This window comes from Podarcis cretensis (assembly GCF_951804945.1).
Source record: "Podarcis cretensis genome assembly, chromosome: 2".
Lineage (NCBI taxonomy): Eukaryota > Metazoa > Chordata > Lepidosauria > Squamata > Lacertidae > Podarcis > Podarcis cretensis.
In genome coordinates this window covers 72,228,899-72,255,957 of record NC_137171.1, presented here as the reverse complement: position 1 = coordinate 72,255,957, position 27,059 = coordinate 72,228,899, and the positions used below count along the sequence as shown (strand labels likewise).

Genomic DNA, 27,059 nt, shown 5'->3' with positions numbered 1-27,059 from the left:
TAACAGTGCAGTCTTACTCATGGCTATTCAAATGTAAGTCCCATTGAGCAGAATCGAAAATAACGCTAAAATCATCTCTGTTTGAGCAGGTGAATTCGTAACTCTGCTTTGAGCACACACTGTAAAATTGATATCATATTATCTGTACTGATCATGTCTGTCCCTGTTTTACATACCCTTTGAAGAGAGAGATGGAGCATTCATGTGCTCTAAAGGGGTCTTACCAGCACCACCTTTTTCCCTAGCGTTAAATGCTTAAGACAAAATTCACACACACACACCCCAAATGGAAACCAAGAATTGTGTGTCGCCATCTCTTTGGAATTGTATTTAAGCTGCTAATTGTGCATGTACTGGTAACCGTTGGACATTTAGGAGAAAAAATGGGGGGGGGGAATCAGGGGTTGTTTGTTATATAACAAAGAAAAGGTAAGAAAACTGAAAGGCCCTGGAAGGTTCAGGGACCTAAGCTCCCTTGAATGTGCCGAATGTGCCTTATTTTACAGGGTTGCTGGCCCCATACCACCATGGCACATTCATTGTTTTGTGGCCCTTCTCCCCCTTATACCTCATTGTACTTCACATGCAGATGCAACAGCCCCAGAGTCTTCCTTGCCTCTGTGGTTGCTGCCTGATTTAAAACATTCTGGAGATGGAAATATTTACAGGAGCAGAAACAGTGGGGGTGTAGGAAGAGAGAGATCCTATCCATACCCAGTAGAATAAAGCGAGGGTTTCATTCAGCTCAATTACAGTTAAAATCCTGTTGGATTTATCTGATTGGGAACATGCAGTATAGCTAATTCAGATTCTCTCTGTCCACCAGCATCTGCTCTCGTCTCCCGAGGAAGGACAGGACAAGGGAAAGGGGGAGCAGAGCGAAGGCCTCTCTGCTGGCTAGGGCTGCCGGATTAAATGCTCTCAAAGAACTATGGAGCTCGGGTCTGTTGTGTGGATTTGGAAAAACAGGAATAAAGGAATGTTCCACTGGAAATAACAAACGACCCTTTAAAATAAGGGACCTCTGGCAACAGCAGTGCAGTGAGAACAAACAGCAAGAGACCCAAGCACTTGGGTTAATAAGAGTTTAAGCAGCAGGCTACTGGGGATTATCTCCTTGCTACACACCACAACAAACTGTGTGTTCCACAGATCAGCGGTGGTGGGGTGCGGGGTGGTGGTGGTGAGAGGCAGTCAGGACGCCTGGGTTCTATTTGTGGCTCCAGCTCCGTGTGTGTCCTGGGACCTGCCTCCTAATCCGAGTGATTCAGATACTCCATTTCTAAATAAGGATAATAATGTGGGTCTGTATTGGAGAGAGAGAGAGAGAGAGAGAGAGAGAGAGAGAGAGAGAGAGAAGCCATGCAGAGTAAAATTCTGCAAAGGTGCTTTGAGAGTGCCAGGTGAGAACCACTACTGTAGTGAAATGAGCGAGTATGTGTGCTGTTATTGCCTTCTAAGAGGCGGAGAGAGACTTTCTCCAGCATCTGCTGTTATTGGAGGTGGTCTAACAGTAGAACTGTGGCTCACAGCAAGGTAACTCTGTTGACAACAAAAGGGATTCCAAACATTTCAAGCTGCAGACAGCTTTCTTAAAATATAAGTAGTAAAAGGAAAATGGAAGGAAGGGGGAGTATGTATGTACATATATGTGTGTATGTATGTATGTATTTCACACTTTCGTAAAAGTATTTCAAGGCAGTATACAGATTACAATATTATAATAAAATCAGTAAACACATCCATTATGACTGCTCCAGCCAAGACAGACAAATCTGTCATCAAGAATCTTGTTGACTGATAGTTATTGGTTTAAAAAATTACTGAGCACTGTCTAGTGTCGAAAGTAAAGGGGTTCTTCCTTCATATGCAAAGTCCGAGAGCCAGTTATCTAGAGCATACTCTTGGAGGCTCCTAATCTCTCTATTTTGTTGGAGACTTGTTTTAATGTTTGATGTTTTATTGTATTTTTTATATTTTGTTGGAAACCACCCAGAGTGGCTGGGAAAACCCAGCCAGATGGGCGGGGTAGAAATAAATGGTTGTTGTTGTTTTCCTTACTTTTTTTTTTTAAGGAAGAGGGGCAAGAGATGAACTTGACTTTCATTTGCAAAATTATCCTTACATAGTTCAATGCCCATTGATGAAATCTGCATGTCATTGATTTATACTATAGGTAAGCGCCAGACAGCCACAAAATGGTTCATAAGGGCCTGCATGAGCCTATTGCTGTGGTTCCCCTGATTTCAGCCCCTGCCTGTCCCTTCATGCTTCAATGTGTCTCTTCGAAGACTAAGAGGCATTGCAGAGTACCCAGGTCTGGGCCAAGGTATCCTTAGGGGAGGTAAACATTTTGGGTGGGATTCATGGAATTAATTCTCTCAGCGGAAGCCCTGTGCTTGCACAATAAGCCTTTCTCATCCTCTCCCTCACTGTGCCCCCACTCCCAAAATTTTGATAGCAGTTGACCAAAGCTTATTTTGAAAACCCAAGTTTCACTTTTCGGTTGCACTATAACAAATTATTGGATCCTAATATAACTTGTCTGTGATGGCAGTTTCCTCATTTATGTCTAACATCCCATTAGAATCAGGGCAGAACTGACGCCATTTAACTCCAGCTGTTGTGACCAACTCAGAATCCCCTAGTAAAGGTAAAGGGACCCCTGACCATTAGGTCCAGTCGTGGCCGACTCTGGGGTTGCGGCGTTCATCTCGCTTTATTGGCTGAGGGAGCCGGCGTACAGCTTCCGGGTCATGTGGCCAGCATGACTAAGCCGCTTCTGGCGAACCAGAGCAGCGCACGGAAACGCCATTTACCTTCCCACCGGAGCGGTACCTATTTATCTATTTGCACTTTGAGGTGCTTTCAAACTGCTAGGTTGGCAGGAGCAGGGACTGAGTAACAGGAGCTCAGCCCATCACGAGGATTCGAACTGCCGACCTTCTGATCAGCAAGTCCTAGGCGCTGTGGTTTAACCCACAGCGCCACCCACATCCCATCAGAATCCCCTACTACCTCTGTAAAAAGGGCGGGAGGGCCAGAACGTACCAGCCCCCTGCTCTTTGGTCTCTCCTCCCCTAGTCAAAGAATCAGAACTTACTTTGCCTTGGGAGATTAAGAGGACAGGCAGGGGTTATGTTTACCAAAGCCAGGCATCAATGGCAGCAGGCCCTGTGAGAATGATGGTGGCCAGAATCTCCCCCAGGAACATCCTGTGCTGCTGGAGCAAATGACCCCCAGAACAAATCAGTTGTGCTGGGACTAAAAAACATTCTTATGTACCCTTTAGGCCAAACTAAATGTGACAGGGGGTGGCTATGCTTGTTTATTCATTTGCCGGGCACATTCACATCTACAAATGGGGTGTGAGGTAGGCTGCTTTTTACAACCAAAAATGTGGGTGGGTGAGGGGAACTGAGCCTTTCCCCATCTTACCTCCCCACCTTCTAAGAATTCTGCCCTGCCCATGCGGAATTAGTTTTGTATCGGAATGTGGCTGGGGAGAAATGTGCCTGCAGTGATGGAAAGTGTACATGCTAGGGGTTCATTTCACCCATTTCAGAAAAAGTAGATCCTACCACCCATCCACTCCCCATTTTAGATGGGGGCCAGGCATGTGAACAACAAACATGGCTGCTCCCATCATGTCTTGATTTGCCCCTGACTTGCAACACTTGAAGCTACTTCTTGTGACAGCTATCAGAATAAGGGAATTTGATTTGTTGTGTCTTTGGGCCGAAGCCCAAAAACAATAGAGCACTCTACCATAATAATAAATTTGGCTCCAAAATTAAAAATTACCTGGCTTGATGTATGTGTTTGTCCAGCTCGTAATGATCAGCAGTATTATGAGTTGAGCGCTATTTCCCCCAGGAGTTCTTCCCTGGCTTGGAATATTAAATAGGGTCCTGAGCAAGCATGGCCAGTGTTTAGCAGACCATGTGCCCACTGCCTGCTGCTTTAGTAGGTGCATGCACAAAAGTTATTTAATATTAAACCTTTTGTTCTCAGCAAAGCTCTTATTAATTGCCATAAACTATGTAACTGCCTGGATAACTTTTGTTTGGTGAGAATCTTCTTCTCTGTTTTAGTCCATGATTTTGACAGTTTGTTGCAAATGTTTAATGTGGTTGCTTTCTGTCATTTTTAACACGGTCCTGAGTGTGTTGGGAAGGATCTCCAGGAGGATTTCTAACGCTACGTGGTGAGTTCTGGGCAGATGAAAGCAGCCCACCACTTCCAGGGAACAATATATAATGGTGTGCATGCAAGCTTCACCCTCAGCACACAAGCATCAACATCACAATCCAGTAGTGAGCTGTCAGAAATCAGATATGCTCCAGCACACAGTGATGTGCTCCTGAGCACATGCAGTCTATTCAGGCCAGTATTTATCTAGCAGACACCATGCACATTATTGCTCGTGTGCACCCAAGAATAATACATCCATTTGCCCAGATGCCTCCAGAAGTCTCCTTTTACAAGCAAAGATAGACTCAAAGTACAGCCACACAGCAGAGAAATGTGCAGTACATTTCCATGTAAAATAAATGCTTACATGCCATGCAAACTCTCAGATACTGTAATGAGGCATACACATACCCCTTTGTACACAAGGTTACTTCTATTTGCTGTTCTGCAAGACCTTATCTCAAAGCAAAGCAAACAGTTTCAGGGAGGGTCTGCCTTCCCATTCTATCGATTTTGTTTAACTCTCCCTATTTCCCGCTGTCAACTCATTAAAATACTTTTCAAATAAGTGTTTAAAAATCATTAGCATCTTGTGCGACCGCCTCATTTCCACATTAATATTGCCAATCAGGTGCCCAGCTGAATTGCATTCTGGGAAGCACGCCAGCTATGGAACAAAATGCTGTTCCTGTCAGATGCTGCCAGCTGTCAGCGGAGGCCTGCTCGATCTGTGGATTTCACGCAGAGTCAGGATGGAGGCAGAAACCTTTTCTGTGCATTAAATTAAATAAAGAGCGATGGAAATCAGTCACAGCCATGGCACTTGCCATTCAGAAACAGATTTTCTCAAGTACCTGAGCTGCATAAGGGGGGAAATGCTTATCACATCACACAATGGTAAGACTTCTGAGCCACAGACCAATAGGAAGGATTTTCAGTTTCTAGGAGGAAACATATTATGTAGTTTGAATAATACTTGATGATGCAATCTTTTACAGAGGGGTGTGTGTGTGTGTGTGTGTGATCACTGCTGTCCCATGGAAACGGCCGTCCTCCCCACTGGTTTTAATGAGCATTCTATGTAACCCTTAATGTGACTTACCTGCTATGTTCCTTCTCCATTATCAGAGGCAGTGCGTTCCTGAATAACAAGTGAGGAAGAGTACAGTTCCTGCTTGCAGGCTTCCCATAGGTAGCCAAATGGCCGCTGTGAGAACAGGATGCAGGACATAAAAAGCAGAACTCTTTTTATGTTTTAACTTATCAGATATGGGAAGTCTTTTGGCACCATTGGTTTATCATGTACTGAATTCCCAGTAGGCTGGAACAAAAACCTCATGGTTCACCCTTCATTATTCATCTGCTAATGGGACAGAAGGTGAGGCATGAACTCTTGATCTTGTGTAGTAAAGCCTCAGAATGTATGTTTCAGTGAGATCCAGTTCTGTGTCTCAGGAGGAATCTAATCTCTCTCTTTCTCTTACCTCTGCCCCACCCCTCTTTTAAGAGGAGATAAGTAAACAAAAACAACGTTTTGAAGTTCCATCTTGCCACATGAGAACTCCGGAGTGCAACCTGCTGGGAATTTTCATCAGAGTATTTGTGTGCCATAGAACAAAAGGACATGGACTCTGTACTCTTCTGCAAGTCCATGCCAGTCTTAGGTGTTTTTAATGTGTTTCATGCCTGCCTTATCATTGCACAATTACTTTTGTGGTGACATTTACTCCTGACATTTACCTGGATCATCACATCTGACCATTTATGGAAATCCAAATTATAATAGATGGGCTTTTATAATTAAAGACCACATAGGATGACATAAGTGAAAAAAACAATTACCTCAAAATTACATGCAATTTCCTAGCGGCACAGCAAACAAGAACTTCTTATCACTGTGGGTGGTAGACTTGCTATCACTTGCAGTTTTCAAAATTACAAGTCACTGTCATTCAAAAAAAAATAAATCCTTTGAGCCATCAAGAATCCAGCATACTGTAAATTCAGGAAAGAATTACAATGGTTGTTTCTCACATTAAAATTCCTCAATGACAAACTAGTACTGTCTTGTTTCTTCCAGTTTGTGGGTAGCTTAAACCACAGATGATACTTTGGCACCTTAAAAACACAAAAGGCACCTTAAAAACAAATTTATTATGGCATAACACTGTGGCTACAGTCCACTTTCTCAGATGCATGAAGTGTAGTCCTAAGCTATAGGTACATCTTCACAAGACTGTAGCACCACGTGGGTGTCTTTCTTGCCCCAAAGCTCTGTCCCTGATGCAAGTGGTCCAGCTGCTTGTTCAGGCATCCTCATCCCTGAAGGAGGAAAAGGTTGGTGGCACAGAAGAAATATTCCAGTGGAACGGTCACATGGCAGATAGCTGGCAGCCCGGAACTTGGGATTATGCATTTATATGATGCAAGCTTAATGCTAGATAAATAAGATGACTCAGATGACTTGTTTAACAGAGCACTGAAGTCACATGGTAGTCATTTGTAGTTCCTTGCAAATCACTGAAGCAACATTGAGATTAGAATGGTCGGAATTTCACTTACATTCTTCTAGCTGTATTTCTAGGTTTCAAAGGACAACATTACTTTTTCTCTTTATTTAGAGGTTTGCATAGCTGAAGATGGAAGGTGGGCTGACTAGAGAGAGCGCATCTTTGAATGATGCTGCTTCCAGGCTCATCTTGTGCATCAGGAAACCTAGGGGAATAGTAATAGGATGTGAGAGATTGCTAATAGCTTCCTTTATGTTTACTTTGGAAATGTCTGGTTTTATTTTTTTTAAGTTGGCTGTAGCAGGATGTGATAAGTTGCCAATAGGTTCCTGTATGTTTACTGGGTTGTTTTTTTTTAATTGACTATGGAAGAAATGCTAATGGTGGCTTGCTGGGATGAAGGCAAGAATTTGCCACAGTGCCTCGTGTTGGATTAGGATTGTTTTCTTTGACAGTCACAGCCCTACCATTTGGCAGAGAAAGACAGTGGACATTGGGGTAGGAAAGTTTGGGAGGATAAAGTTCTGTGTGTCACATACAGCACACCTCTTCAGCTGCCCTACCACTCTCAGGTGTGGCAGAGGATGCTGTTCCATCATCAGCGTTGGTAAGATTCAGTTGTACGTTGGAGGAGGATGCAGGTCGCACTTTGTTCTTCAGGCAGCAAAATGTCTTGGGCCAGCCCATATCCTGGAAGTGGTTGCAGGAGGCATTGGAAATGGCCAAGTACATCCCTGTGCTTATCACTCAGTGTAGCATTAGGCTCTACTATACTGCTTTAGAATACTTCACTGTAGTTCCATGCTCCTAAGGTGGCCACTGGAAGTCACTAGCTTCTATTATTTCAGATACCAGGAAATCTGTTGCTCTGCCTTCTGTTCTCTTGCCAGAGAGAAGCTGTTCTGAAACATTTTGATGCTACTGAAAACAGTTGTTGCAGAAGTTTAAACAGTACTTATAGTTTGTTATTGGAATAGAGTTTTTTTTTTTAATAGAAGAGGAAATGGGACACAGGTATCCAGATATGCATGAAATTCGGCAGGTTTAGTGTTGATAATTAACCTGCATCTCATTCATAAACTGCTATAGATGATTGCCCTCAGCTGAGTTTTTTCTTCGGCTGAGAGGTGGAGTTAGACCCCCAACACTGCAAGTGGCAGCAGGACCATAGAGTGGCAGCAGGGAACTTGAGGACCCACAAGTCAAGTGCGGCCCCCAGGACATTCACCAGTTCTGCTCCACAACCTGCTTTGAGTTCTTTTGCCTGTCTTGAACATGCCCTTGAACTGTGATGGCAACTTTTGCTTGCTTGGGTAGAAGAAGGAGTGATATGAGGGTAGGTGTATATGTGTGTATAGAAACGTCTTGCTTTTGTATGGCTGCAGTATAGCCTACTCTCCATAGGTGAGAGTCAAAGCTGATGACCCCACCCATTCTTGCTTACGTTTTCCCCCCACTCTTTCATCTGACCTTGCAGCCCTCTGGCCACGAGGAAGTGGAAAAGACTCTCCATCCCTGCCTTAGAGTCCCTGAGTCCCCTTTTGCCAGCTGTAGTTTCTACACGCTGTACAAAGCCCGGAAAGGGAGCCAGGGAGAATTCTTGCCTGCGGTGCAGAAGGACTCCGAGCAACCTATCCCTGGTCACGGAGCCTGTGGCAAAGTTTGGGAGCTGAGCTCCAAGTTCTTTTGCACATCAGTCCCAGACATTCACCTCAGTGTCATTATCCTCGTCCTGGCACACGAAGTGGCCCATACGTTGTTCCAATAGCAAGATTGTTTTTAAGGCATCACAGCAAACTTCCAAGAGCTGTGGGTGGCGGAGCGGAAGAAAAAAAGTCAGGGGTGGGGGGAGTTGGTAAGGAAAAGAGGCTGGAGGGGGCTGTGGGGGGTGCAGCCCTCCTCATTACTTTGGGCATGAGCTGCCTATAAAGATGCTCTGTCTCTTGGAGCCGCTTCCCAGCTATCGACCGGCAAGGGCTATGAGCCCAAACAGAAGGCACTTTGTGCTGACTGCCAACATATCCGGCGCTCGCTGCTTTCACAGCCTGGCAGGCCTCTTATAGTCTCTCCGGCTCCCCTCAGACTTCAGTGTCCTGACTAGCACGGAAGGCAGTCGCTGCCAGGCCCAGGTGGGCAGAACTTTTGTTCCCCCAGGAATGTGTGGCCAAAGAACAACCAGGGGAAGTATTTGCTGATATTTGCATCTTCTGATGAAGCGGGGTGCATTATTTTCCCACTTAAACCCTCATTTCACTCCCTCCCTTTTCTCTGCCTAATTGTCCTCTGTGAGTCGTAAGAACCATATATCAAGCTCCATATAGGACTGGAGGATCTGTTCTTAGGGCAATGCAATTGTTGTCACTGTTTTTGTTAGCAATTTGCAGTGATATACCGTTCCTGAAGAGTGTGAAAACGTTGTCTTCCCACAGAAGCACTTGGATCCCAATATCTTGCAACTGGGGTGAGGAGTTGAAGTACATCTGACCTACAGATGTTAGAGAATTTATTCTACTAAGAGGTTTTAAGGACAGGCTGTATAACCCACCATCTTTTGGGGGGTGGCGGTTGGGTTCTGATCATCCTTCTGTTAGCAAAAGATTTTTTTTGACCTTGTTTTGAGACCTCCCTCCAGTCCTGTAATTCTCTGCATCTCAGAATTCCGAAGAGCTCTCTGCTTGTGTGCTTGAGGGTGATGTGTGTATATATAAACAGAAGACTCTTCCCTAAAGTCTTGCACCAGTACAGTGGTACCTCGGGTTAAGTACTTAATTCGTTCCGGAGGTCCGTTCTTAACCTGAAACTGTTCTTAGCCTGAAGCACCACTTTAGCTAATGGAGCCTCCTGCTGCCACTGCGCCACCAGAGCACGATTTCTGTTCTCATCCTGAAGCAAAGTTCTTAACCCGAGGTAATATTTCTGGGTTAGCGGAGTCTGTAACCTGAAGCATATGTAACCTGAGGTACCACTGTATAGAAGACATGAGGGGGTAGAACCCACATCTGCCTTATCGCTTGTGGATTATGTTTTGTTGCATTCTGTGCTGTGAGACATAAGATGTGACTCAAAAAGAGATGTAACTGCTTATGGCAAAGACCCATCACTTCAGTGGTAGAGCATTTGCTTTGCTTGTAGAAGGTCCCAGTTTCAATCCCTGGCATCTCTAGGTAGGGCTGGAAGAAACCCTGGAGAGCCACTGCCAGTCAATTGTAGGCAATACGGAGGTAGAGGGACCAATTTGCCTGACTTGGCATAAAACAGCCTCTTCTTGTGTTCCTCAGCCAGGCTAAATAATCTCAGAGCAACTGAACCAGCAACTGTGTCTTCATGCTGAGGGAGAACTCACACTGGGTGAACTTCTCATTCAGCTTTTAAAGGATAGGGTCAGGGACTGGCATTAGCAGTCCTCCTTTATATGAGTACTGGGTTATTCCAGGAAGGCAAAACTAAATGCAGCACCTTGTTTGAACCTGCAGTACTAGGGGAAAAACTTCACAAGAATGCATTGGACCCTCTGTTATGGTTTTCTCAATTTTTGTGCAAAGTAGCTAATTGTGCCATTTCTCCATCATTAAGGAGGGCCTCTAATTATTGGGGCAAGTGTGTGTGTGCCCTGTGTTTGGATTGCCTGTAGAGATAGGATTTCCTTCCTAATCACTGCCATTTCCTTATTCACTTGCTGCCGCCAGTATTCTGCATCCTTTTGCAATAAGTTGAGCCCACAGGCTTCTGCCAACACGTTTCTTGTCCTCCTGTCTCCTCCGCCATCACCTTTCCTAGATGTTGAATCCCTCTCTCCTTCCTTTGTGCTTCAGGCACAGGAGCTGGAGATGCTGCCAGGGCATCAGGCCAAGTGCTTTTGTCAGTTTTGGTTCAGTTGTGACTGTGAACTCCAAAGGGCTGGGGCTTGCTCAGCTCACAAGGAGGGATTTCAGGAGCTCAAGTCTGTTTAGCATCTAAAAGGAAGGTTAAGAGGTAACTTGGTTACAGTGAATAAGGAGAAAGCGCTAATGGGCATTGATGGGGAAACTACAATAGCAGCAGCAAACATGAAATCTGCACAGGCCCCTCATGAGGCACAACTCTTAGCAGTGAGCGTGAATTAAGCATTGACACAGATTACAAGAGGGTGGCATCGGGTTTCTGTTGAATGCCCATTGGACACAGGATCCGCCTAGGCTTATTGTCTGTACCAGGCATGCGGTGAGGTTAAGCAATCCTACTATGCTCCTCCTTAGATGCAGCTGCACGATCACAACATCTGACAGCTTCTGTGACTGTAGTGTCATGTTCTTTCAATCCACCCCTCCTGGCAATTCCGGTCCCAATTTACTGTCACTCAAACTCACCAAAGGCACACCAAATGCCTAAGGTTCATATCTGTATCAGAATGATTGCTTGGAAAGTGTGCGGCAGCTGAAAGAAGCCCAGAAAACGTGTGAGTTCCTGAAAATGCCACACAGAGTTGATGTGTAAATAGAGATGTGTGAGGAATGAAAGGTCTGCTGGGGTCCCTTGTGGGGGTCATGAGACCTACCTGCGCTCAAAATCCACTGTCACCCATGTCGGAGCTGGGAGTTAGGAATTTGTCCAACTACCTGGAAAAGGAAAGTCTGTCGGTATATCCAGCCAGCAGAGGCATACCTAAGGGTTGTTGAAACCAGTGCCCGCAAAAACCACCTATCAGTCTATGGAGTGTATGATGTATATATGTTTGTGGTGATGCGACACCACTGTTGCAACAAGATTGAGCATGGCAGAAGCTTCCTGTCCTTCTCACACCGCAGCACAAAGACGAGTGAATCCCCCCCCTTCCTCACCTGACCCTCACTCTCAGTGCTTTGAGTAATGGAGTCGTGTAAAAAGGGACTGCAGGTGTGCCTTGGGGTTTTTCTAACCCTGGCAGTATTGTTGCATAGGAACTGGGAGCAGAAAATGGGGTGCCCTACAGAGAATGAAGGGCTGTTTCTTGAAAAGCAATGTGAAAGGGCTTATTTCAGTTCTCCCTTCTGCTAAAACTAGGGGGAACAAAAAGCACAAAAGTTGTTTTCGTTTGCCTCGTTGGGGTGGGTATGTTGACATTTTAGGAGTCTATGTCAGTCACAAACAATCACAGTTGAGGTTGGCTTATTTGTTACCTGTGGGCAGCCAAACATTTCCCAAGTCTGATCTCTACAGTGACGAAAGTAGATTAGCAGTGCAATCCTAGACACTTCTACTCAGAATTAAGCCCTGCTGAGTTCAGTGGGACTTGCTCCCGGGTAAGTGTGTGTTTCGGATTGCAGGCTAGATCTTTGGCAGGAATCCCCTTAACATTATACTGATACTCTATTCTGGTGTTCCATCATGTTTTGCTGCATTTGCTCTCTTTCACTTTCAATCACTGGTTCTCTCATCTCTCTATCAGTTGATTTTGTGCCCTGGAAAAAGTCAAAGGAAGGGATGTGCGTGGGAACTCAAGCTTGTCACCCTACTGGATTCTTAAGTACAATGGATTGAATCACAAACTTGGTTTGTTGGAAAGGATGGGGTTGGTGTTTTGCTGCTTAAACTATTGTTAGCATCTATTTGATATGTTACAAGGAGGTTGCAATTAGGACATCTGAAATGATTAACCGGCGGTGTTGAATAACAAAATAAGCTCAGATTTAATTATTTATTTTGCTTTCTGTTCCATTGGCAAACAAGACCAAGGTTTGGGATGGTTTTGATCATCAGAAGGTGATCCAAGAGCACTCATCTCCCTTGCCCATTCATGCTTTGTTTCTGCTTTTTTCTGGTACTGACACCCTTAAACGAGTATGTGTATGAGACAGAGAGAGACTGTGGAGCAAGAAATAGAACTATTTAACAGCTTGAGAGAGTTGTTTATTTTATTTTATTTTATTTTTTTCTTTTTTCTTTTTTGCAGAGCTCTTACTGTGCCTCTTGCAGAGTTTTCTCAAATGGTACTGATTTTTAAAATTTTATCTTTGTCACCAGGAGATCAGACAAAGATTCCCAGAGTCAAGCCACTGGTTTCTCTGCACTCTTAAATGCCCAATAAAGCAGAAATCAGTTTTGCCAAACAAAAAAAAAGCTTTGTTAACACAATTCTTTCAAAAACCTTTGCAGATAACTATGTCAGATAAGCATAAGAAGAGCTGGTTTCAAATCCCTGCTTAGCCATGAAGCTCACTGAGTGACTTTGGGCCATTCACTGTTTCTCATCCTAAATGTACCCCGCAGGGTTGTTGTGACAAAAGGGCAGAGGTGAGAAAGAACCTGAGGTCCTTGGAATAAGAGTGGGAAATGAATGCAAAACACAACACATTGTTGTTGTTTAGTCGTTTAGTTGTGTCCGACTCTTACAATGTCTTGAAAAGAAAAGAGTTAGGCTAGCATTTCACAGGAATCATTTGGCAACAGAGGGAAGAAAACCCTGGGGTGCTTCAGGAAGAGACTGGCAATTAATTTTCAATGAAGAATCACCAAGGACGAGGCCTTTGATCAATCTTAAGAGATCATTGCAGGCATGTACAGTCTGCTTTCCCTTGATCACTGGTTTAGCTATACAGTCCTCAAGTATGTGGGGCTACAGTGGGCTGGCCAGGTCAGGGAGCATGACTTTTGCAACACTAATTTTAAAAATTACACACTAAGGGGAGTGAGCCAAGTATCTTTTCTGCTCCTGAGCCCGGTCAGATGTATGGCTGCGATCAGAGATGAAGTTGCCAGGAGATTTTCTAAGCGTGACATTTAGAGCTACACTTAACTCTATGGGAAGCTTGCGAAGGGGCCATTTAGACAGGCGGGGGTAAGTCTCATGTAAGGACAAGCACAGTGAGGGGAGGAGCAGGAGTCAAAGCGGCAAGGGAAAGTAAGGTCGGGAACAAACCAAGCTCTGGAAAGATTGCAAGGACTGCAAACATCATCACCATTATTATTATTTATTAAAATTTGTATGCCGCCCTTCATCCGAAGATCCCAGAGTGGTTCACTACAGAAAAATACAAAATGAGAATACAGAGTATGTAATAAAACAAAAATAAAAACAAACCAATATTATTATTTATTATAACACTGCAGATGCTTGCAGCTATGAGGGTGCAAGGAAGGAAGAGGATGTTATTGGGAGTGGGTAGGAGCAACGCCTAAAGGGAGGGGATGGACGCAAGAGAAACAAGGGCAGTACACACTACAAGCTCCGTGGGGTCCTTCGGCAATATGGCATCACTGGGACCCCCGTCTTTCTACTGCCCGTCTGCTTGCTCTCCCTCTGGGCCTGATCTTCATCAGGCAGATGGAGAGTGGTGCTGCTTCTCCTTGCTTTAGTCACAGCCTTCACTTACTTGGAAGAACAAGAACGAGGAGCAGGACCAGGGATCTCTGGAGATCAGCAGCAGGCCCCCTAGTGGAATATGGGCCTTGGCAAGTGCCTTATCATGCCGGCCTCTGACACCTTCCCTGAACAAGGGTGTTTGGGCCGGGGGAAGCAGATGGCCTACAAAGAAAATGCAGTGAAAGGCAGCCCCAGGGAAGGAATGACGTTTCTTGTGGGCAGGAGGTCCTGACACTCTTACAGTGTCAGGGTACATGCAGTGCAGATTGTATTGCAGTGGGGAATTGTGAGAGCAACGTCACACACATACTTGGGCTTTTTGATGCTCAGGTTTTTGAAGCCTTTCTCTTAGCTCTGTGATTGGTGGAAAGAGCCCAAATGAATGATGCCATGGTTGCGATTAGCATCTCCCAAAGCTGAAGATTATTATCGGGTGTATCTTGAATTTGTTGGTACACTGTGTGCAAAGATAGAAGTAGTGGAATCTCACTGAGGTATACCAGCAGGTGGAAGAGTGAGAAGCTAGCCAGGGTTCTGATGCTCCAAAACTGGGCTATCCTACAAGGTGGCCTACGGAAGCATAAAGGAAGATTTCCCCACTCACATGTTATCTCTCTCACCATCCGCTTGCTACATCCAAACCAGCATCAACAGTACGGAATGCATTCATTTGCTGGTTAGAAAAGAAATTTAAGTGGTTGTCAGCCATTTCTAGCAGGACCGTTCTGGAGTGATCCCAAGTGGACAGAATTTGGACAATGGCTGGTTTTTAGGGAGTTCCGTAATTCTCATTAATAATCTTGTGACTGAGATTTTTGCAATCTTACACACATGCCTGCCATCCTTCAATGTATACAGCAATGCCTGATTTTCTTTCCTGTGCTGGACATGTTCAATTCCTCTATGCCAAATCTTTAACAGCATTTTTTCATCGGGTCAAATATCTGATTTGATGGGTGTTTCTTTGCAGACACAGCACTGCTAAGGAGACCGCTGCCCTGTGCAGGTTCCGTCTCCACGTTGTATAGCCCACTACTTGTCTGAAAGCTCACTGCCAGGGAAGAAGAGAAGGGGCTCACTTCAGAGGGCGAAGATGAACTCCATGGCTATCCCCATCCAGACAGAGATGGTAGAGCTGGTGCCGAATGGGAAACACTCATCTTTAAATGCCTCCTCCATCCCCTCCGTGGGGAATGACAGGTGAGCCATAGCAACCTTGGTGTATTAGACTTGAGAGTGAGATTGCTGGGCTGAAGATAATAAAATCTTCCTCAATATAAGTCCACTCTCCTTCCCATGAAATTAGAGCTCTTTCAGTGAGTACAAAGCACTGCCAATGACTCCTGGCCACCATTCAGTAATCAGTCTAGAGTAGAGTAGATGATAATCTGGAGTGCAGGTGAGTGGGTGATGATAGTGTCGCAAGTGTCGCATGAAGGACAGTGATTTTGGACCCTGGTACAGCTGAGACTTCGGGCCTTCCCACAGATCAGTTTATAAATTCATACTTTTTTCTTGCATTTTCTTATGTTTTCTTACGTTGTTCTGTGCTTACTTCAAGGCTACAACTAGATGTGAAATTGTCAAGAAAGCTCCGGTTATTTGTTAAGAGTTTCTGCTGAACTGTTAGCAGTCCAGATCTAGACAAATTGCATGTCAATTCCCCTCCCCCATGAGAAATAAAGACACAGGACACGTAGTTTAAGTTTTAATTGGGCATGAAAAGGCCACAACTTTATTGATTAGAGAATTGAAGGTATTGGCCTTAGGCATTGGCTCCTATCCACTACCCGGCATGGTGACCGGGAAGGGTTAACACAAACCGTGGGGGTCCTGTTGAAGTACGCCAACTAGGATCCCACGGGTGTCACCGCTCAGGGGCATGCCGGAGGCCCTTACCTTCCAAGGTTTCGGACAAGTCAACGCCCCCCGGAGTCCTCTACCGGACTACCCCTTTTCTTGGGGAAAGGTGATGGCGTACCTTCCCCCCCATCCATTTGCATAACAATAGAACCCCAGCCAATGCCTAACCGCCAATACTGAGGAAAGTTGTGACGTTTGCTACGAGGTAGGCAAAAAAACCAGAAGGCCGTAAATTCGCCAACTTGGAAAAATTCCTACCAGGCCCCTTGCGGCGACCAACCGAAGTCCATAGCAAGGTCATACCTACCTATGTCTACCTATACCAAAGGGTGGGTGGGATGGGAAAACTTCTCAGCTGGCCAGGAGTAAAGAGGGCGGTCCCTGGGCGTGCCTGGCCTTAAGAATGCTAGGCCACACCTCCCCAGCCCGCCGATTGGCGGGCGGGTGGAAAGCACGCCCAGGGATTCCCGCAGATCTCGCGGGGGCCAAATGCCAGCCCCCACGCTTGGGGGAGGGGCTAGACCGCAACCCCCTCTCCTCCCCAAGGGTCAGAAATGGCTTTGCGTGTCAATTCCCCTCCCCCATGAGAAATAAAGACACAGGACACGTAGTTTAAGTTTTAATTGGGCATGAAAAGGCCACAACTTTATTGATTAGAGAATTGAAGGTATTGGCCTTAGGCATTGGCTCCTATCCACTACCCGGCATGGTGACCGGGAAGGGTTAACACAAACCGTGGGGGTCCTGTTGAAGTACGCCAACTAGGATCCCACGGGTGTCACCGCTCGGGGGCGTGCCGGAGGCCCTTACCTTCCAAGGTTTCGGACAAGACAACGCCCCCCAGAGTCCTCTACCGGACTACCCCTTTTCTTGGGGGAAGGTGATGGCGTACCTTCCCCCCCATCCATTTGCATAACAATAGAACCCCAGCCAATGCCTAACCGCCACTCGAGCGGAGCTCGCCGCCAATAGCTTCAAACCTGTAACCAACTCCTAATCCCTGCTATAATGTACCCCAACCAGATGTCGTTTCCAGCATCAGAAAGATGCACGCCATCCCCTCTGTAGAGGGCCTCATTGCCGAACTGGATGCTCGGGTGCCCTATGACGCACCCGCCCATGGCTGCCACTCTACGACCAACTGCCCGCTCTAAAACCTTTCTTGCCTTGTTGACTCCCACTGGGCTCACACAATCCCGCCATGTCCTCCTCTCAAGCAACAAGGACCATAAAATTATGATGTTTGGATATGTTGCCATCAACTCAGACAGATCGTCAAAAATGTTCCATCTCAAATCGATGGCTTTTCGGTAAGCCAGATCATTTTCACCCAATTGAATCACCAGGGCATCAGGCGGACCCTCGGCCGCAGCCCTCGCCATCACCGCTGGTTTGAATTCACTCCAACGCATCCCTCTACGCGCTATCCAAACCAGTTCCACCTTTGCAGGTAAACCCAAGTTGCCGCCCAGTCCAGCACTCATAGCACGATTCTTGGCCCAATGAACAATGCTGTGGCCCACCAACCAAATGCGCGCACTCTTGGATTCTGTAAGACAAATAGACAGGGGAACCAAGTTCAGGGGTGGCACTCCCAGTCATAAGTTGTTTCTGACATAAGCTTTATACGCATTAGATTTCCACCTCCCCAATTCTTTTATCCTCTCAGCGGAGAGCCCCATGTGCACCGCTGTGGTGGCCGCTCCAATACGGAAGGAGTGGGCTGCAAATTCGGAAGCAGGTAGACCACACGCGGACAAAGCCGACCTCAACACTCTAGTGAATTGATGCCTTGTCAGGCGGGATCCGTCTGCATGTATCAGAAGCGGGCCGGGGCCGCTTGGTCTCAGATAAAGAAAGCGCCTCGTGTCCCTAACTGGACAGGGACCTTTTTCGTGGGCTGCTGGCAGCCGAAGCAAGGCCCCCTTGCCCTGCTGATCAGTCTTTGAGCTCCGCACCCAGACAACGAGGTCGGTGTCAGAGAGGGTCAAGTCACTCATTAATATGCCTCTCAAATAGTGATTGCCCCCTCCTTCACAGACCACCTCACCAACGCGTAGGGCGCCAAAGAAAGATATAGAATACGCAGCTGAGAATAGGCGTGCTTCGTACTTTGACCAGCATATTGTCCGCAATGCTTTATGTATCCGTGACAATATATCGTATGTTATGGGCCGCCTCCTGTCCGCGCTGGGGGGGTGTTGTCTGCGCCATCCCTCGAGTGTCTTGCGCACAATGAATGCCGCACACGGGACGGTTGCGAAAAAGGCTTTGCAAAAATAAGAGATCCCTGCTGACTGAATATTGAGCGTCTTAGGGGCCCTGCCTAGCTCTTTCAGGTGCGCCAAGAAACGCAGGACCTCCCTGGTGGAGGGCGTGGCACGGTGACTCGAGCCAGGCAAACCCATGCGGAACCTTAAAAATTCAGCCCAAGCCTTCTTGTATGACCGCATCGTGGACGGGGCCACGGCACCGAATACTCCCTTCATTATCTCTCGCTCCCAATCTTCCAGAGATGCTCCGGGAAAGGCATCAATGATTGCTCCGCCTCCGGCGCCAATGAGCGAAAGCGCTCCATCTGGAAACGAGATAGAGCGTCCGCGATGTCATTATTAATGCCTGGCACGAATTTGGCCATAAAATATATATTTTGTTCGAGGCACAGAAGGACGAAAGACCGTAATAGGTTTCCCACTCTGGTGGACCGCGCGGACTGCCTAGTGAGAACTGCTACAACTGCTTGGTTATCCGTGTTGAAACAAACCCTGTGATTGCGGAATTTATCTGCCCACAAGTGAACTGCCACAACTATAGGGAAGAACTCCAAAAATGTAAGGTCCCGGGTGATGACCCCCGCCAGTCGGGGGGCCACTTTTTGGCGCACCACTGGCCTCGGAAGTAGACCCCGAAGCCCAAAGAGCCAGCCGCATCTGAATGAACTTGGAGATCTGCATTGAGCAGCAAGGAGTCCTGCCATAATGATATGCCATTGTACTTATCCAGGAATTGCAACCACACACCCAAGTCGGCCTTAACTTCCCTGGAGAGGCGCACCCTGTGCTGAGGTGCTTTCAACCCAGCCGACAATCTGGCCAGGTGACCGCAAAATGGGCGCCCAGGGGCCACTACCCTGCAAGCGAAATTTAAGTGGCCCAGCAGGGATTGAATTTGTCTCAGGGTAATTTTCTTTAAAGGCAAAAGCTGTTGAATCAGCGCCTTGAGCGCCGCCAGCTTTTCACCTGGCAACCTCGAAGTCTGGGCCACGGTGTCTAGCTCAATGCCCAAATAGACCAAAGAAGTGGCTGGTCCTTCTGTTTTGTCGGCAGCCAGGGGTACCCCTAATTCACTGGCTAAGGATGTGAAAGCCTCAAGCAGGGCGGAGCAGTGTGGCTTGCTATCTGCTGCCAAAATAAAATCATCGAGATAGTGCGACACACCCGATGAACCTGTTCTGAAGCGTAGGGCCCAATCAAGGAACGTGCTAAAAGAGTCAAAAACTGCGCAAGCCACGGAACAGCCCATGGGCATTGCTTTGTCAATGAAATACGCGCCCTCAAATTTGAAGCCCAACCATTTGAAATCCTGTGGGTGAACTGGAAGAAGGCGGAAAGCCGACTCGATATAGCATTTTGCCAGGAAGGCCCCTTGTCCGAATCTACGAATCATTCTAACGGCCTGATCAAAGGAAGCGTATTTCACCGTACAAAGTTCCTGTGGAATTGCATCGTTGACCGAACCCCCCCTCGGGTAAGAGAGATTATGAATCATACGGAATTCCCCCGGGGTCTTTTTTGGTACAATGCCCAGCGGGGACAAGTGCAGCCCTTCCAAGGGTGGCTCGGTGAACGGACCCGCGACCCTGCCCGCTCTGATTTCCTTTTCTATCTTCTTTCTTACAATGTCAGGCCTATCCCTAACCGATTTCTGGTTCTCCGCCTCCCTGGAGTTGGGGGGGGTAGCCACCGGGATTCTAAATCCCTTAGAGAACCCCTCCCACAAGTATTTTGCCGCTTTTTTCTCGGGGTATTGATCTAACAAGGCCTTAAGCGGTTGGAGGCGGATGGGGGAAAAGGCCAAACACAGATCAATGTTACTGGCGATTGCTGGCACCTTGGTGGGATGCACCGGGGGCACCTCTGGTATTGCCGTGGAAGTACCCCCTGCCCCCACGAAAGGGCTGCGGCTTATTTTTAAAGCACGTGGAGGCGGGATGATTACCCCAGCACCGCTCGCACTCATGCAGATACTTACAAAAGGGGCGAGAACAAACGCCCCTGTTGAACTCCCAGCAGTGGCGTCGCCGTTTTGCCTCTGTCTTACCCGCTTTTGCCGACTCCAGACTTTTTTTCTTGATGTAGGGGTTTACGTCTTCACCCCAGTAGTTAGGGTCCGTCAGGTCCCAACGGGTAGAAGGGAGTAGGGAGGCATTTCTGCGAAAATTCTCGTCATACGTTAATGCAGAATTTTCCCCAGCGAGGGCACGAGCGCGCCTCACATGAGCCAGGTAGGCAACTAAATCCATGGAGCGCCGTGGATAAGCAGCGCAAACTACACCCATGAAGACCTGGTACCCGTCCAGCCAGTTCTCGAAGGTGCGCTCTGCCCTGGGGGTACGATATCTCCTCTTACCGTAAGAGCGCCTCTTTTCGCCTTTTCCAGTGAATTTGGCTGGAGGGAGGAGTGTAAACATATCCACGTAATCCCCATTGAGGATCTTATTCCTCTTCCTCTGGGACAAGTGGTTCCCCAAAATAAAATCTGTGGGCTGATTGGTAGCGACCTTTACGTCTTCCACCAGTGCGCCGTCCTTCCACTCCAAAACCCCATTGAAGTTTTTGCGGTGGGAATTGGCCCTCCTTTCATGCGCCCACAGTGGAATCCCATGATTACCCTCACCAATAACCCAGTAGCCATCCATGGGGCCCTCAGAATCGGAATCTGAAGAGGACGTACCTGATTCCTCCTCAGTCTCAGATTGCTTGCTCCTTTTCTTCTTAGCCGAGGTGTGTTTCTTCTTCGATTTCCTCTTACCCCCTTGCGCCACATTGTTGGTGGCACTGGCCGCTGTCCCTTGCGTCACATTGTTGGTGGCGCTGGCCGCTGTCTGAGACGATTGTGCTTCCTCACGCTCTTCTTCGGAGCCAGAACCCGCACTATCCTCAGTGGAACTGAGCGTAGTCTGCTGCTCCTGAAAGACACTAGGCATACCTATAGCTTGTGAGATGGTGTTGCTGCTACCCCCTTTTGCGGGTGCCTTACCCTTGCTACTGTCCTTTGGTGGCGCCTTGCCCTTACCGGTACCTTAAGCTGCTTTCTTAGCTATGGCGGATTGGGCCCGGGTGTTGGGGCGGCCCCCTGCAGAGCTGTTGGACGGCTGTCCCTGATTCAATGGCGGAGTGTCAGGTATCATGTCCTGTGACGGTTCCGGGGCTGGCAGCGCCAAAGGCCCTGGCCTACACTGCCTATAAAAGGTTTCGAAAGCTCTGAAAAACTGGGTGAAGGCTTGGGGGTCACAGGGCATGGCTGCCATTTGAGAGCCACTATCACCAGCGATGGGTGCCAGCTGATTGGCAGAGGTGGATGGCTGCTGATCACCACTGGAAGCCATGATGTGCTGCGCGCGCTTCTTGCTCAGTATTGTCAACGCCGCTTGAAGGCTCTGTCTAGCTCAGTACCATCTACACTAGACGCTGCAGCAAACGCACAACGGCGAAGGATCGCAATGTATTAATTATCAAGTTATTATCTGCTACTTTTATTTATTTATATATTTAATTATTTATTTACTATTATGTTATTATTATTTATTTAATATTATTTATTTATTTATTTATTTATATTCTCCTTGCTTAATATACTCAATATACAAGTTATTACTTGTAATTTATCTATTTATGTATTGAAGCTCAATTATGACTAATGACTAATGTAAGTTTGAGCCTTGCTGGTATTGCAGGATTTGCTTAACGCTTATTTGTTTCTTATCTCTATTCGCATAAAATTACCGAAGAATTAAAGAAAATCGCCTCTAATTGCTATTATTATTATAATTTTTATTTTATTTTATTTTATTTTTTATTTATTTATTTTATTAAAATACTATTAAATATTTGCAATTTTTCCAATTGTAAATATAATTATTATTATTTAATTCTAATTATTTGCAGTAAATCTTCTACTTACCCAAGGTATGCCCTAGCTAAACCTGTGGCTATAAACTGCTAATAGGCGGGGATTCTCACGGGGTATTAGCCTCTGTTCAGCTTCAATTTTACCGCCCTCTTTATTTTTTATTTTTTATTTATTTAAATAACCGCTTCTACTTCTCCTGCGCAAAAGAATGGAAGGCAAACCACTTAATTTGAACACAGCTGCGACGCGGCCCTAATGGTCCCGCACGGGCGCTACTTTCACCCACTGCAGTTAGCCTAATTGCAGCGATATATCTTAGAATTTACGGAAAATGCGAGAGAATTTAAGACGCGAATGCAAAACGTTGGCTAACCAAACGCCCACCCGGTGCTCACGGCTGCCCACAACAGATGGCTGTCCCAGCTCCCCTTGGTACCCACTCAAGATGGCGGCCGCGCTGAGGACCCTCTCAAAATGGCGCCCACCGACAATAGGCTGCGCTGCTAGCGGCAATAAACCGGCAACGTGCGGCCTCGGCTGAACCCTTGTCAACGGTGCAAATAAACCGTGCGGGAAAAGGGAGGGGGAATCCCGGCAGCGGCTACCCCGGTGCCCAGCAGCGACGCCCCTGACAAACTCTTCTCCCCCACTGTCGGCTGCCTCACCTAAAATGGCTGACTGAAGCCAGTCACGTGGAGTATGGACAATGGCGGCGCCACGTGATCGGGAACCAGCTGAATAAGCGGAAGAGGATAAGGGATGGGGCGCTAGCCTGAGATGAGACCACAGCAATTGGGACGAGCGGCAAACTTAAGCGAGCGAAAAATGCTGAAATGAGCGGAAAAAGACCTTAGGAAGCGTCTAGTAAATAAAGGACTTGGGGTCACGGGAAAAGGATTGGTAAAAGAAAAAAAAAACGGGGGGGAAAGGGGGGTAGGTCTGAGTAAGATAGAAGCAAGCAACGACGGAGAGAATCCCGCGACGGGAATCAGGCAGCGGTCAGATGTACGTTACCGCCCGGGATAATGCTATAGAGCTGGAGAGTTTTCCTATGTCCTTACTTGGTAGGCTGCAGTCATTTTAGGAAGAAACCATAGAGGGAAGGGGAGAGACATTGGACAAATCATGGATTAGAAATGTTCCCATAGGAAGTAATGGAAATGATCAGGTCGTTGTGCGAAGGCTCACCTAACGAATGATTTCCTGGGAACACATTGTGTTGGGTAAGCAGGACCTGCATGTATAAGGAGATTTGGGGCACAGTGTGATCAGTATGCTGGTGATGCCTGTTAGGTTTCTGTTATGCCACTGTGCAGTGCTTGGAGTCACAAGACTCTGTTTACATTCCAGACTGTTGGAAGTCTCACAGGAGATGGGAGACGGATGTTGATGTTGCTAGTTTCCTGTTTCTTTGTTCCAGTTGGTTCACTGACTCTCACAGAGAGCAGATATATATTCTTTTCTGTCCTGCGTAGTTAGAAATAAATGTAGCGATGTAGCTCATATTTCCATCTCCTTCTGCTGTTTGGATACTCTGCATAATGAGGGAACCTGCCTGAAGCCTCATTAAAGGCTTAGGTCGTTAATCACCATCAGAGGAGATTCTGAAGACTCGACCAGAGGAGTAGCTTGGTGAAACAGAGTTCCAACAATGCCTAGCTCTTTTTCTTTGTAACTTATGAATCAGCAGAGGCTGTACATTAACCAACTGCAAGGGAAGACTCTTGAAGATTCTAATATCTGCCCAGTTTGGCTAAGCAAGCAGACAATGGGTATATAAGAGGATACTCTGCAGACCACCATCCCATGTGCCCAAGCTCTTAGTAGGGAAACTTTCAAGAGGAGGGTAATCACTTTAACAAGCATTGTCCTTTCCCACCATCCAGATTTGATGACAACCAGCCAGAGATGGAGGAGTTCCTTCCACACGGTGCTGAAAAGAAACAGACTCATTTCACTGATGTAAGTACAGTACAGTTTCACAATACAGAGGCTCAGGTCTCTTAAATTCGTTTGGTTGGGAGCTAAGGTGTCAAAGCAGTGGGGCATGTGAGGCCGGTATTATTCTGCAAATGGGTTAGATAGCAACTCCATTCCAGAAAGCCATGCACCATCAATTGCTACCTACCAGTATAGGGATTACCAGCCTTTGGGCTAAATCCAACCTCCTCAGAGAGCCATATGGCTCCGTAGTCTTCATCATTTAGTTGGGGGAGGGGTAGAATGGAAGGCAAGAGAACTTGCCTGCAGGAAAGATGGAGAGGAAAAACTAGTTGCAGACCTGAATTCTGGGAACTGCACTAAGACATCATTCTAGAGGGAGCAGGATTCCATAGCACCCTTCTCAACATTTCCCCTCCCAAACTTAATGTAAGGAACATATGGGGAGGAATAGGCCAAAGAGGGCTGGGGAAGAGGAGATAAGACAGCAGCCCCAACTCCTTCCCAGCAGACTCTCTTTCTGACTTTCTCTCTGCCTATTTTACTTTCCCTACAGTTTGAAGGAAAGACCTCTTTTGGGATGTCCGTCTTCAACCTCAGCAATGCCATCATGGGCAGCGGGATCCTTGGTCTGGCGTATGCCATGGCCAACACTGGTATCCTCCTATTTCTGTAAGTGCCATTTCCAGAAGAGCTATGAATATATGCATACCATCCCCTTATATCTCACTAGTAGCTTGGGCAGTCTGATCTTATCCTGCTCTAAATGCTGTCCTTTTGGATCATTTTCGATTTAGCATTTAAATTGCTTCATCAAACTGGTATTAGTTTTACTGCTGTGATGTTCCTTCAGTGCTAGGAAGGCCTCCTTTAGATAAAGATTTTGCCAGCCATCCCTTTCCTGTCCTTTTGCCTCCTCTTCTCCATTCTTCTGCTTCAGCTGGCTCTGCAGAGTGTGGTGGCAGCAGGGAGTCTTTCCTTGCCATGGCTTTGTATGCTTTACCCACCATGCTCAGGGGATGGTCCAAAAGCACATGAGGCTACCAACTTTCTGAAGCTAAGCAGTTTTGGGTCTGGTCAGTGCCTGGATGAGAGACCTCCAGGGAAACCTGTGTACGCTACTTTGGGATCCATGATGGAAGAAAAGGCAAGATATAAATGTAATAAAATAAATGTGGAGAAGCACTACATATGGATTGCTTCAAGCAGCACTCACATGTCACTCATTAACACTCTGCTTAGCCCTTTCTGCTCCATTTTTGAGACTAAAATTCTATCACATAAACATGACTTTAAAAAAAAAAGATATATCACATAGCTTTCTTTCTAAATTGATACTTCGGGGATTTGCATAGTACAAAAGTGTGAAAATCTTTATATTTTGGGAACTGCAAAAAAGAAAAGAAGACATGCCCAGTGTTTCTAGTGCAGCTTAATGGCTTTGCTATAGTTAAACTGGAGAATATTGATTTACATTTTCCTGGAGATGCGGTAGCATGAGGTGGCATGCTTCCCAGCATGATTAGAAACCGCTGTGCTGAGGACTGGGGTACAATTGGATGTTTCCCCTTATTGAGGTGGTGAGGGGACAGTCTGGACTTACATCCTCTGAATAGAAAAGTTGAGTGTTCCTCCTCTGTTTGGAGCTAAGGTCATTGGCAAGAGTGGTTCCTGAATCAGAAAACAGCTGGGCTTTGGGATGAAAGAGACAAAGGAGGCTTGTTAGGCTTATACTGTGTGGGTAGTGGCAGGTGGGTTGGGGCAGGTTGGGGCCTCCTGCCTAGGGGCAAACATGACTATAGCCTATTGATGATTTGAGAAGTGCTGAGGCAGTTGAGTTCCACAACGTGGGCTACTGAAATGGTTCCCATGCCCCTTCCTTCCTCCTTCCTCTGGCTTTTAGAGCCAGGAGGGGCTGAGGCCTGGAGAACCACCCAGAATGCACCTCTTCGGAATGGAGAGCCAAGTGAAGCAGTCCCGTCAGTGGGCTTTTCTCTTTGCACATCACCTAGAAAGCTGTTGGTGTGAAACAAAGATTTTGTTGGCCGCAGTCATTTTAGGCACATTAACATGCCCTCCAGCGGAAGAAAGGAAGTGCCTGTGAAGTGGAAGGAACAGCAGACAGAAATACATAAAAGGCCCTTGTAGGTGGCTCACTCAGCCCTCTGTGGCACTGGGCAGCCCTTCTTTTCAGGGTCCCTAGAGAAAAGGGAAGGCCCTTCTCCTGCCAGAAGGCAGCACATGACAGCACAGCCTAGCTAAGCACTTTTCCTCTTGTGCTCACTTGAAGTTGGTACACGCAGTGTTGCTATCTTGAGCTTGAAAATATAATGTTCCAGCTCCTGACCACCCATGGGGCCTCTTGCTAGGTCAACTAAACATTTGAGGGCACTGCAGGTGTTGACTTTCCCCTCATCTGTTACCAATTTCCCTTTCTCCCTTTCTCTGTCTCCCCCTTTCTGGGATATGACCACCACTCACTATGCAAACAAAGCAGCAGGCAGAGGCAGCTGCCTTCATCAGGGGCTGAGAGGAAACTCACTGGTTTATAGGCCTTAAGCTGTATCTGGGGCAGGGTGAGGAGGAAGAACCATCCATAGTCAGTAGGAATAGAGCAGGGGTCTGCAACCCGCGGCTCCGGAGCCGCATGTGGCTCTTTTACACCTTTGCCGCGGCTCTGGGGTGGATACTAGCGAGGGGAGGAGGCGCATTGTGCGCCCCGATACTCCCCACTGTGGCAGGCACTGTACTGGCTGTGACGTTGCATGGGGGCGGTGCGTGCATTAGTCACGCACCGTCCCGACGTCACCTTCCCGCCTGCCCGCCCGCGACATTGTAAGGGGCATGTACACTGGTCACTGCATTGAAAGGGGGCATGTACGCTGGTCACTGTTTTGAAGGGGAGTGAAGAACACACACACAAAAAAAGGTAACTTGTTAATTTAACGTTTATTTCTATGAGGAGGAGTAATTCTGAGGGGTCAAACAAAGAAATAATAAAAAGTGACAAAAAAGTTATTTTTATAATGACGAGTTTTGCGGCTCCCAGTTTTTTTTCCTTCGGAAATGGGTCCAAGTGGCTCTTTTTGTCTTAAAGGTTG

General features: G+C 46.8%; 1 protein-coding gene across 3 annotated transcripts in view; it reads left to right on the top strand.

The window, feature by feature from the left end:
* SLC38A3 (solute carrier family 38 member 3) overlaps positions 1 to 27,059 on the top strand; it is a 162,140-nt gene that overhangs the window by 105,726 nt on the left and 29,355 nt on the right. For all 3 annotated transcript variants that reach the window (XM_079964434.1, XM_079964433.1, XM_079964432.1), the window contains 3 exons: positions 14,993 to 15,222; positions 23,904 to 23,979; positions 24,515 to 24,630. In XM_079964434.1, the coding sequence (XP_079820560.1) occupies positions 15,116 to 15,222; positions 23,904 to 23,979; positions 24,515 to 24,630 (299 nt within the window). In that variant the 5' untranslated portion in view covers positions 14,993 to 15,115. The remainder of the gene's footprint in view (positions 1 to 14,992; positions 15,223 to 23,903; positions 23,980 to 24,514; positions 24,631 to 27,059) is intronic.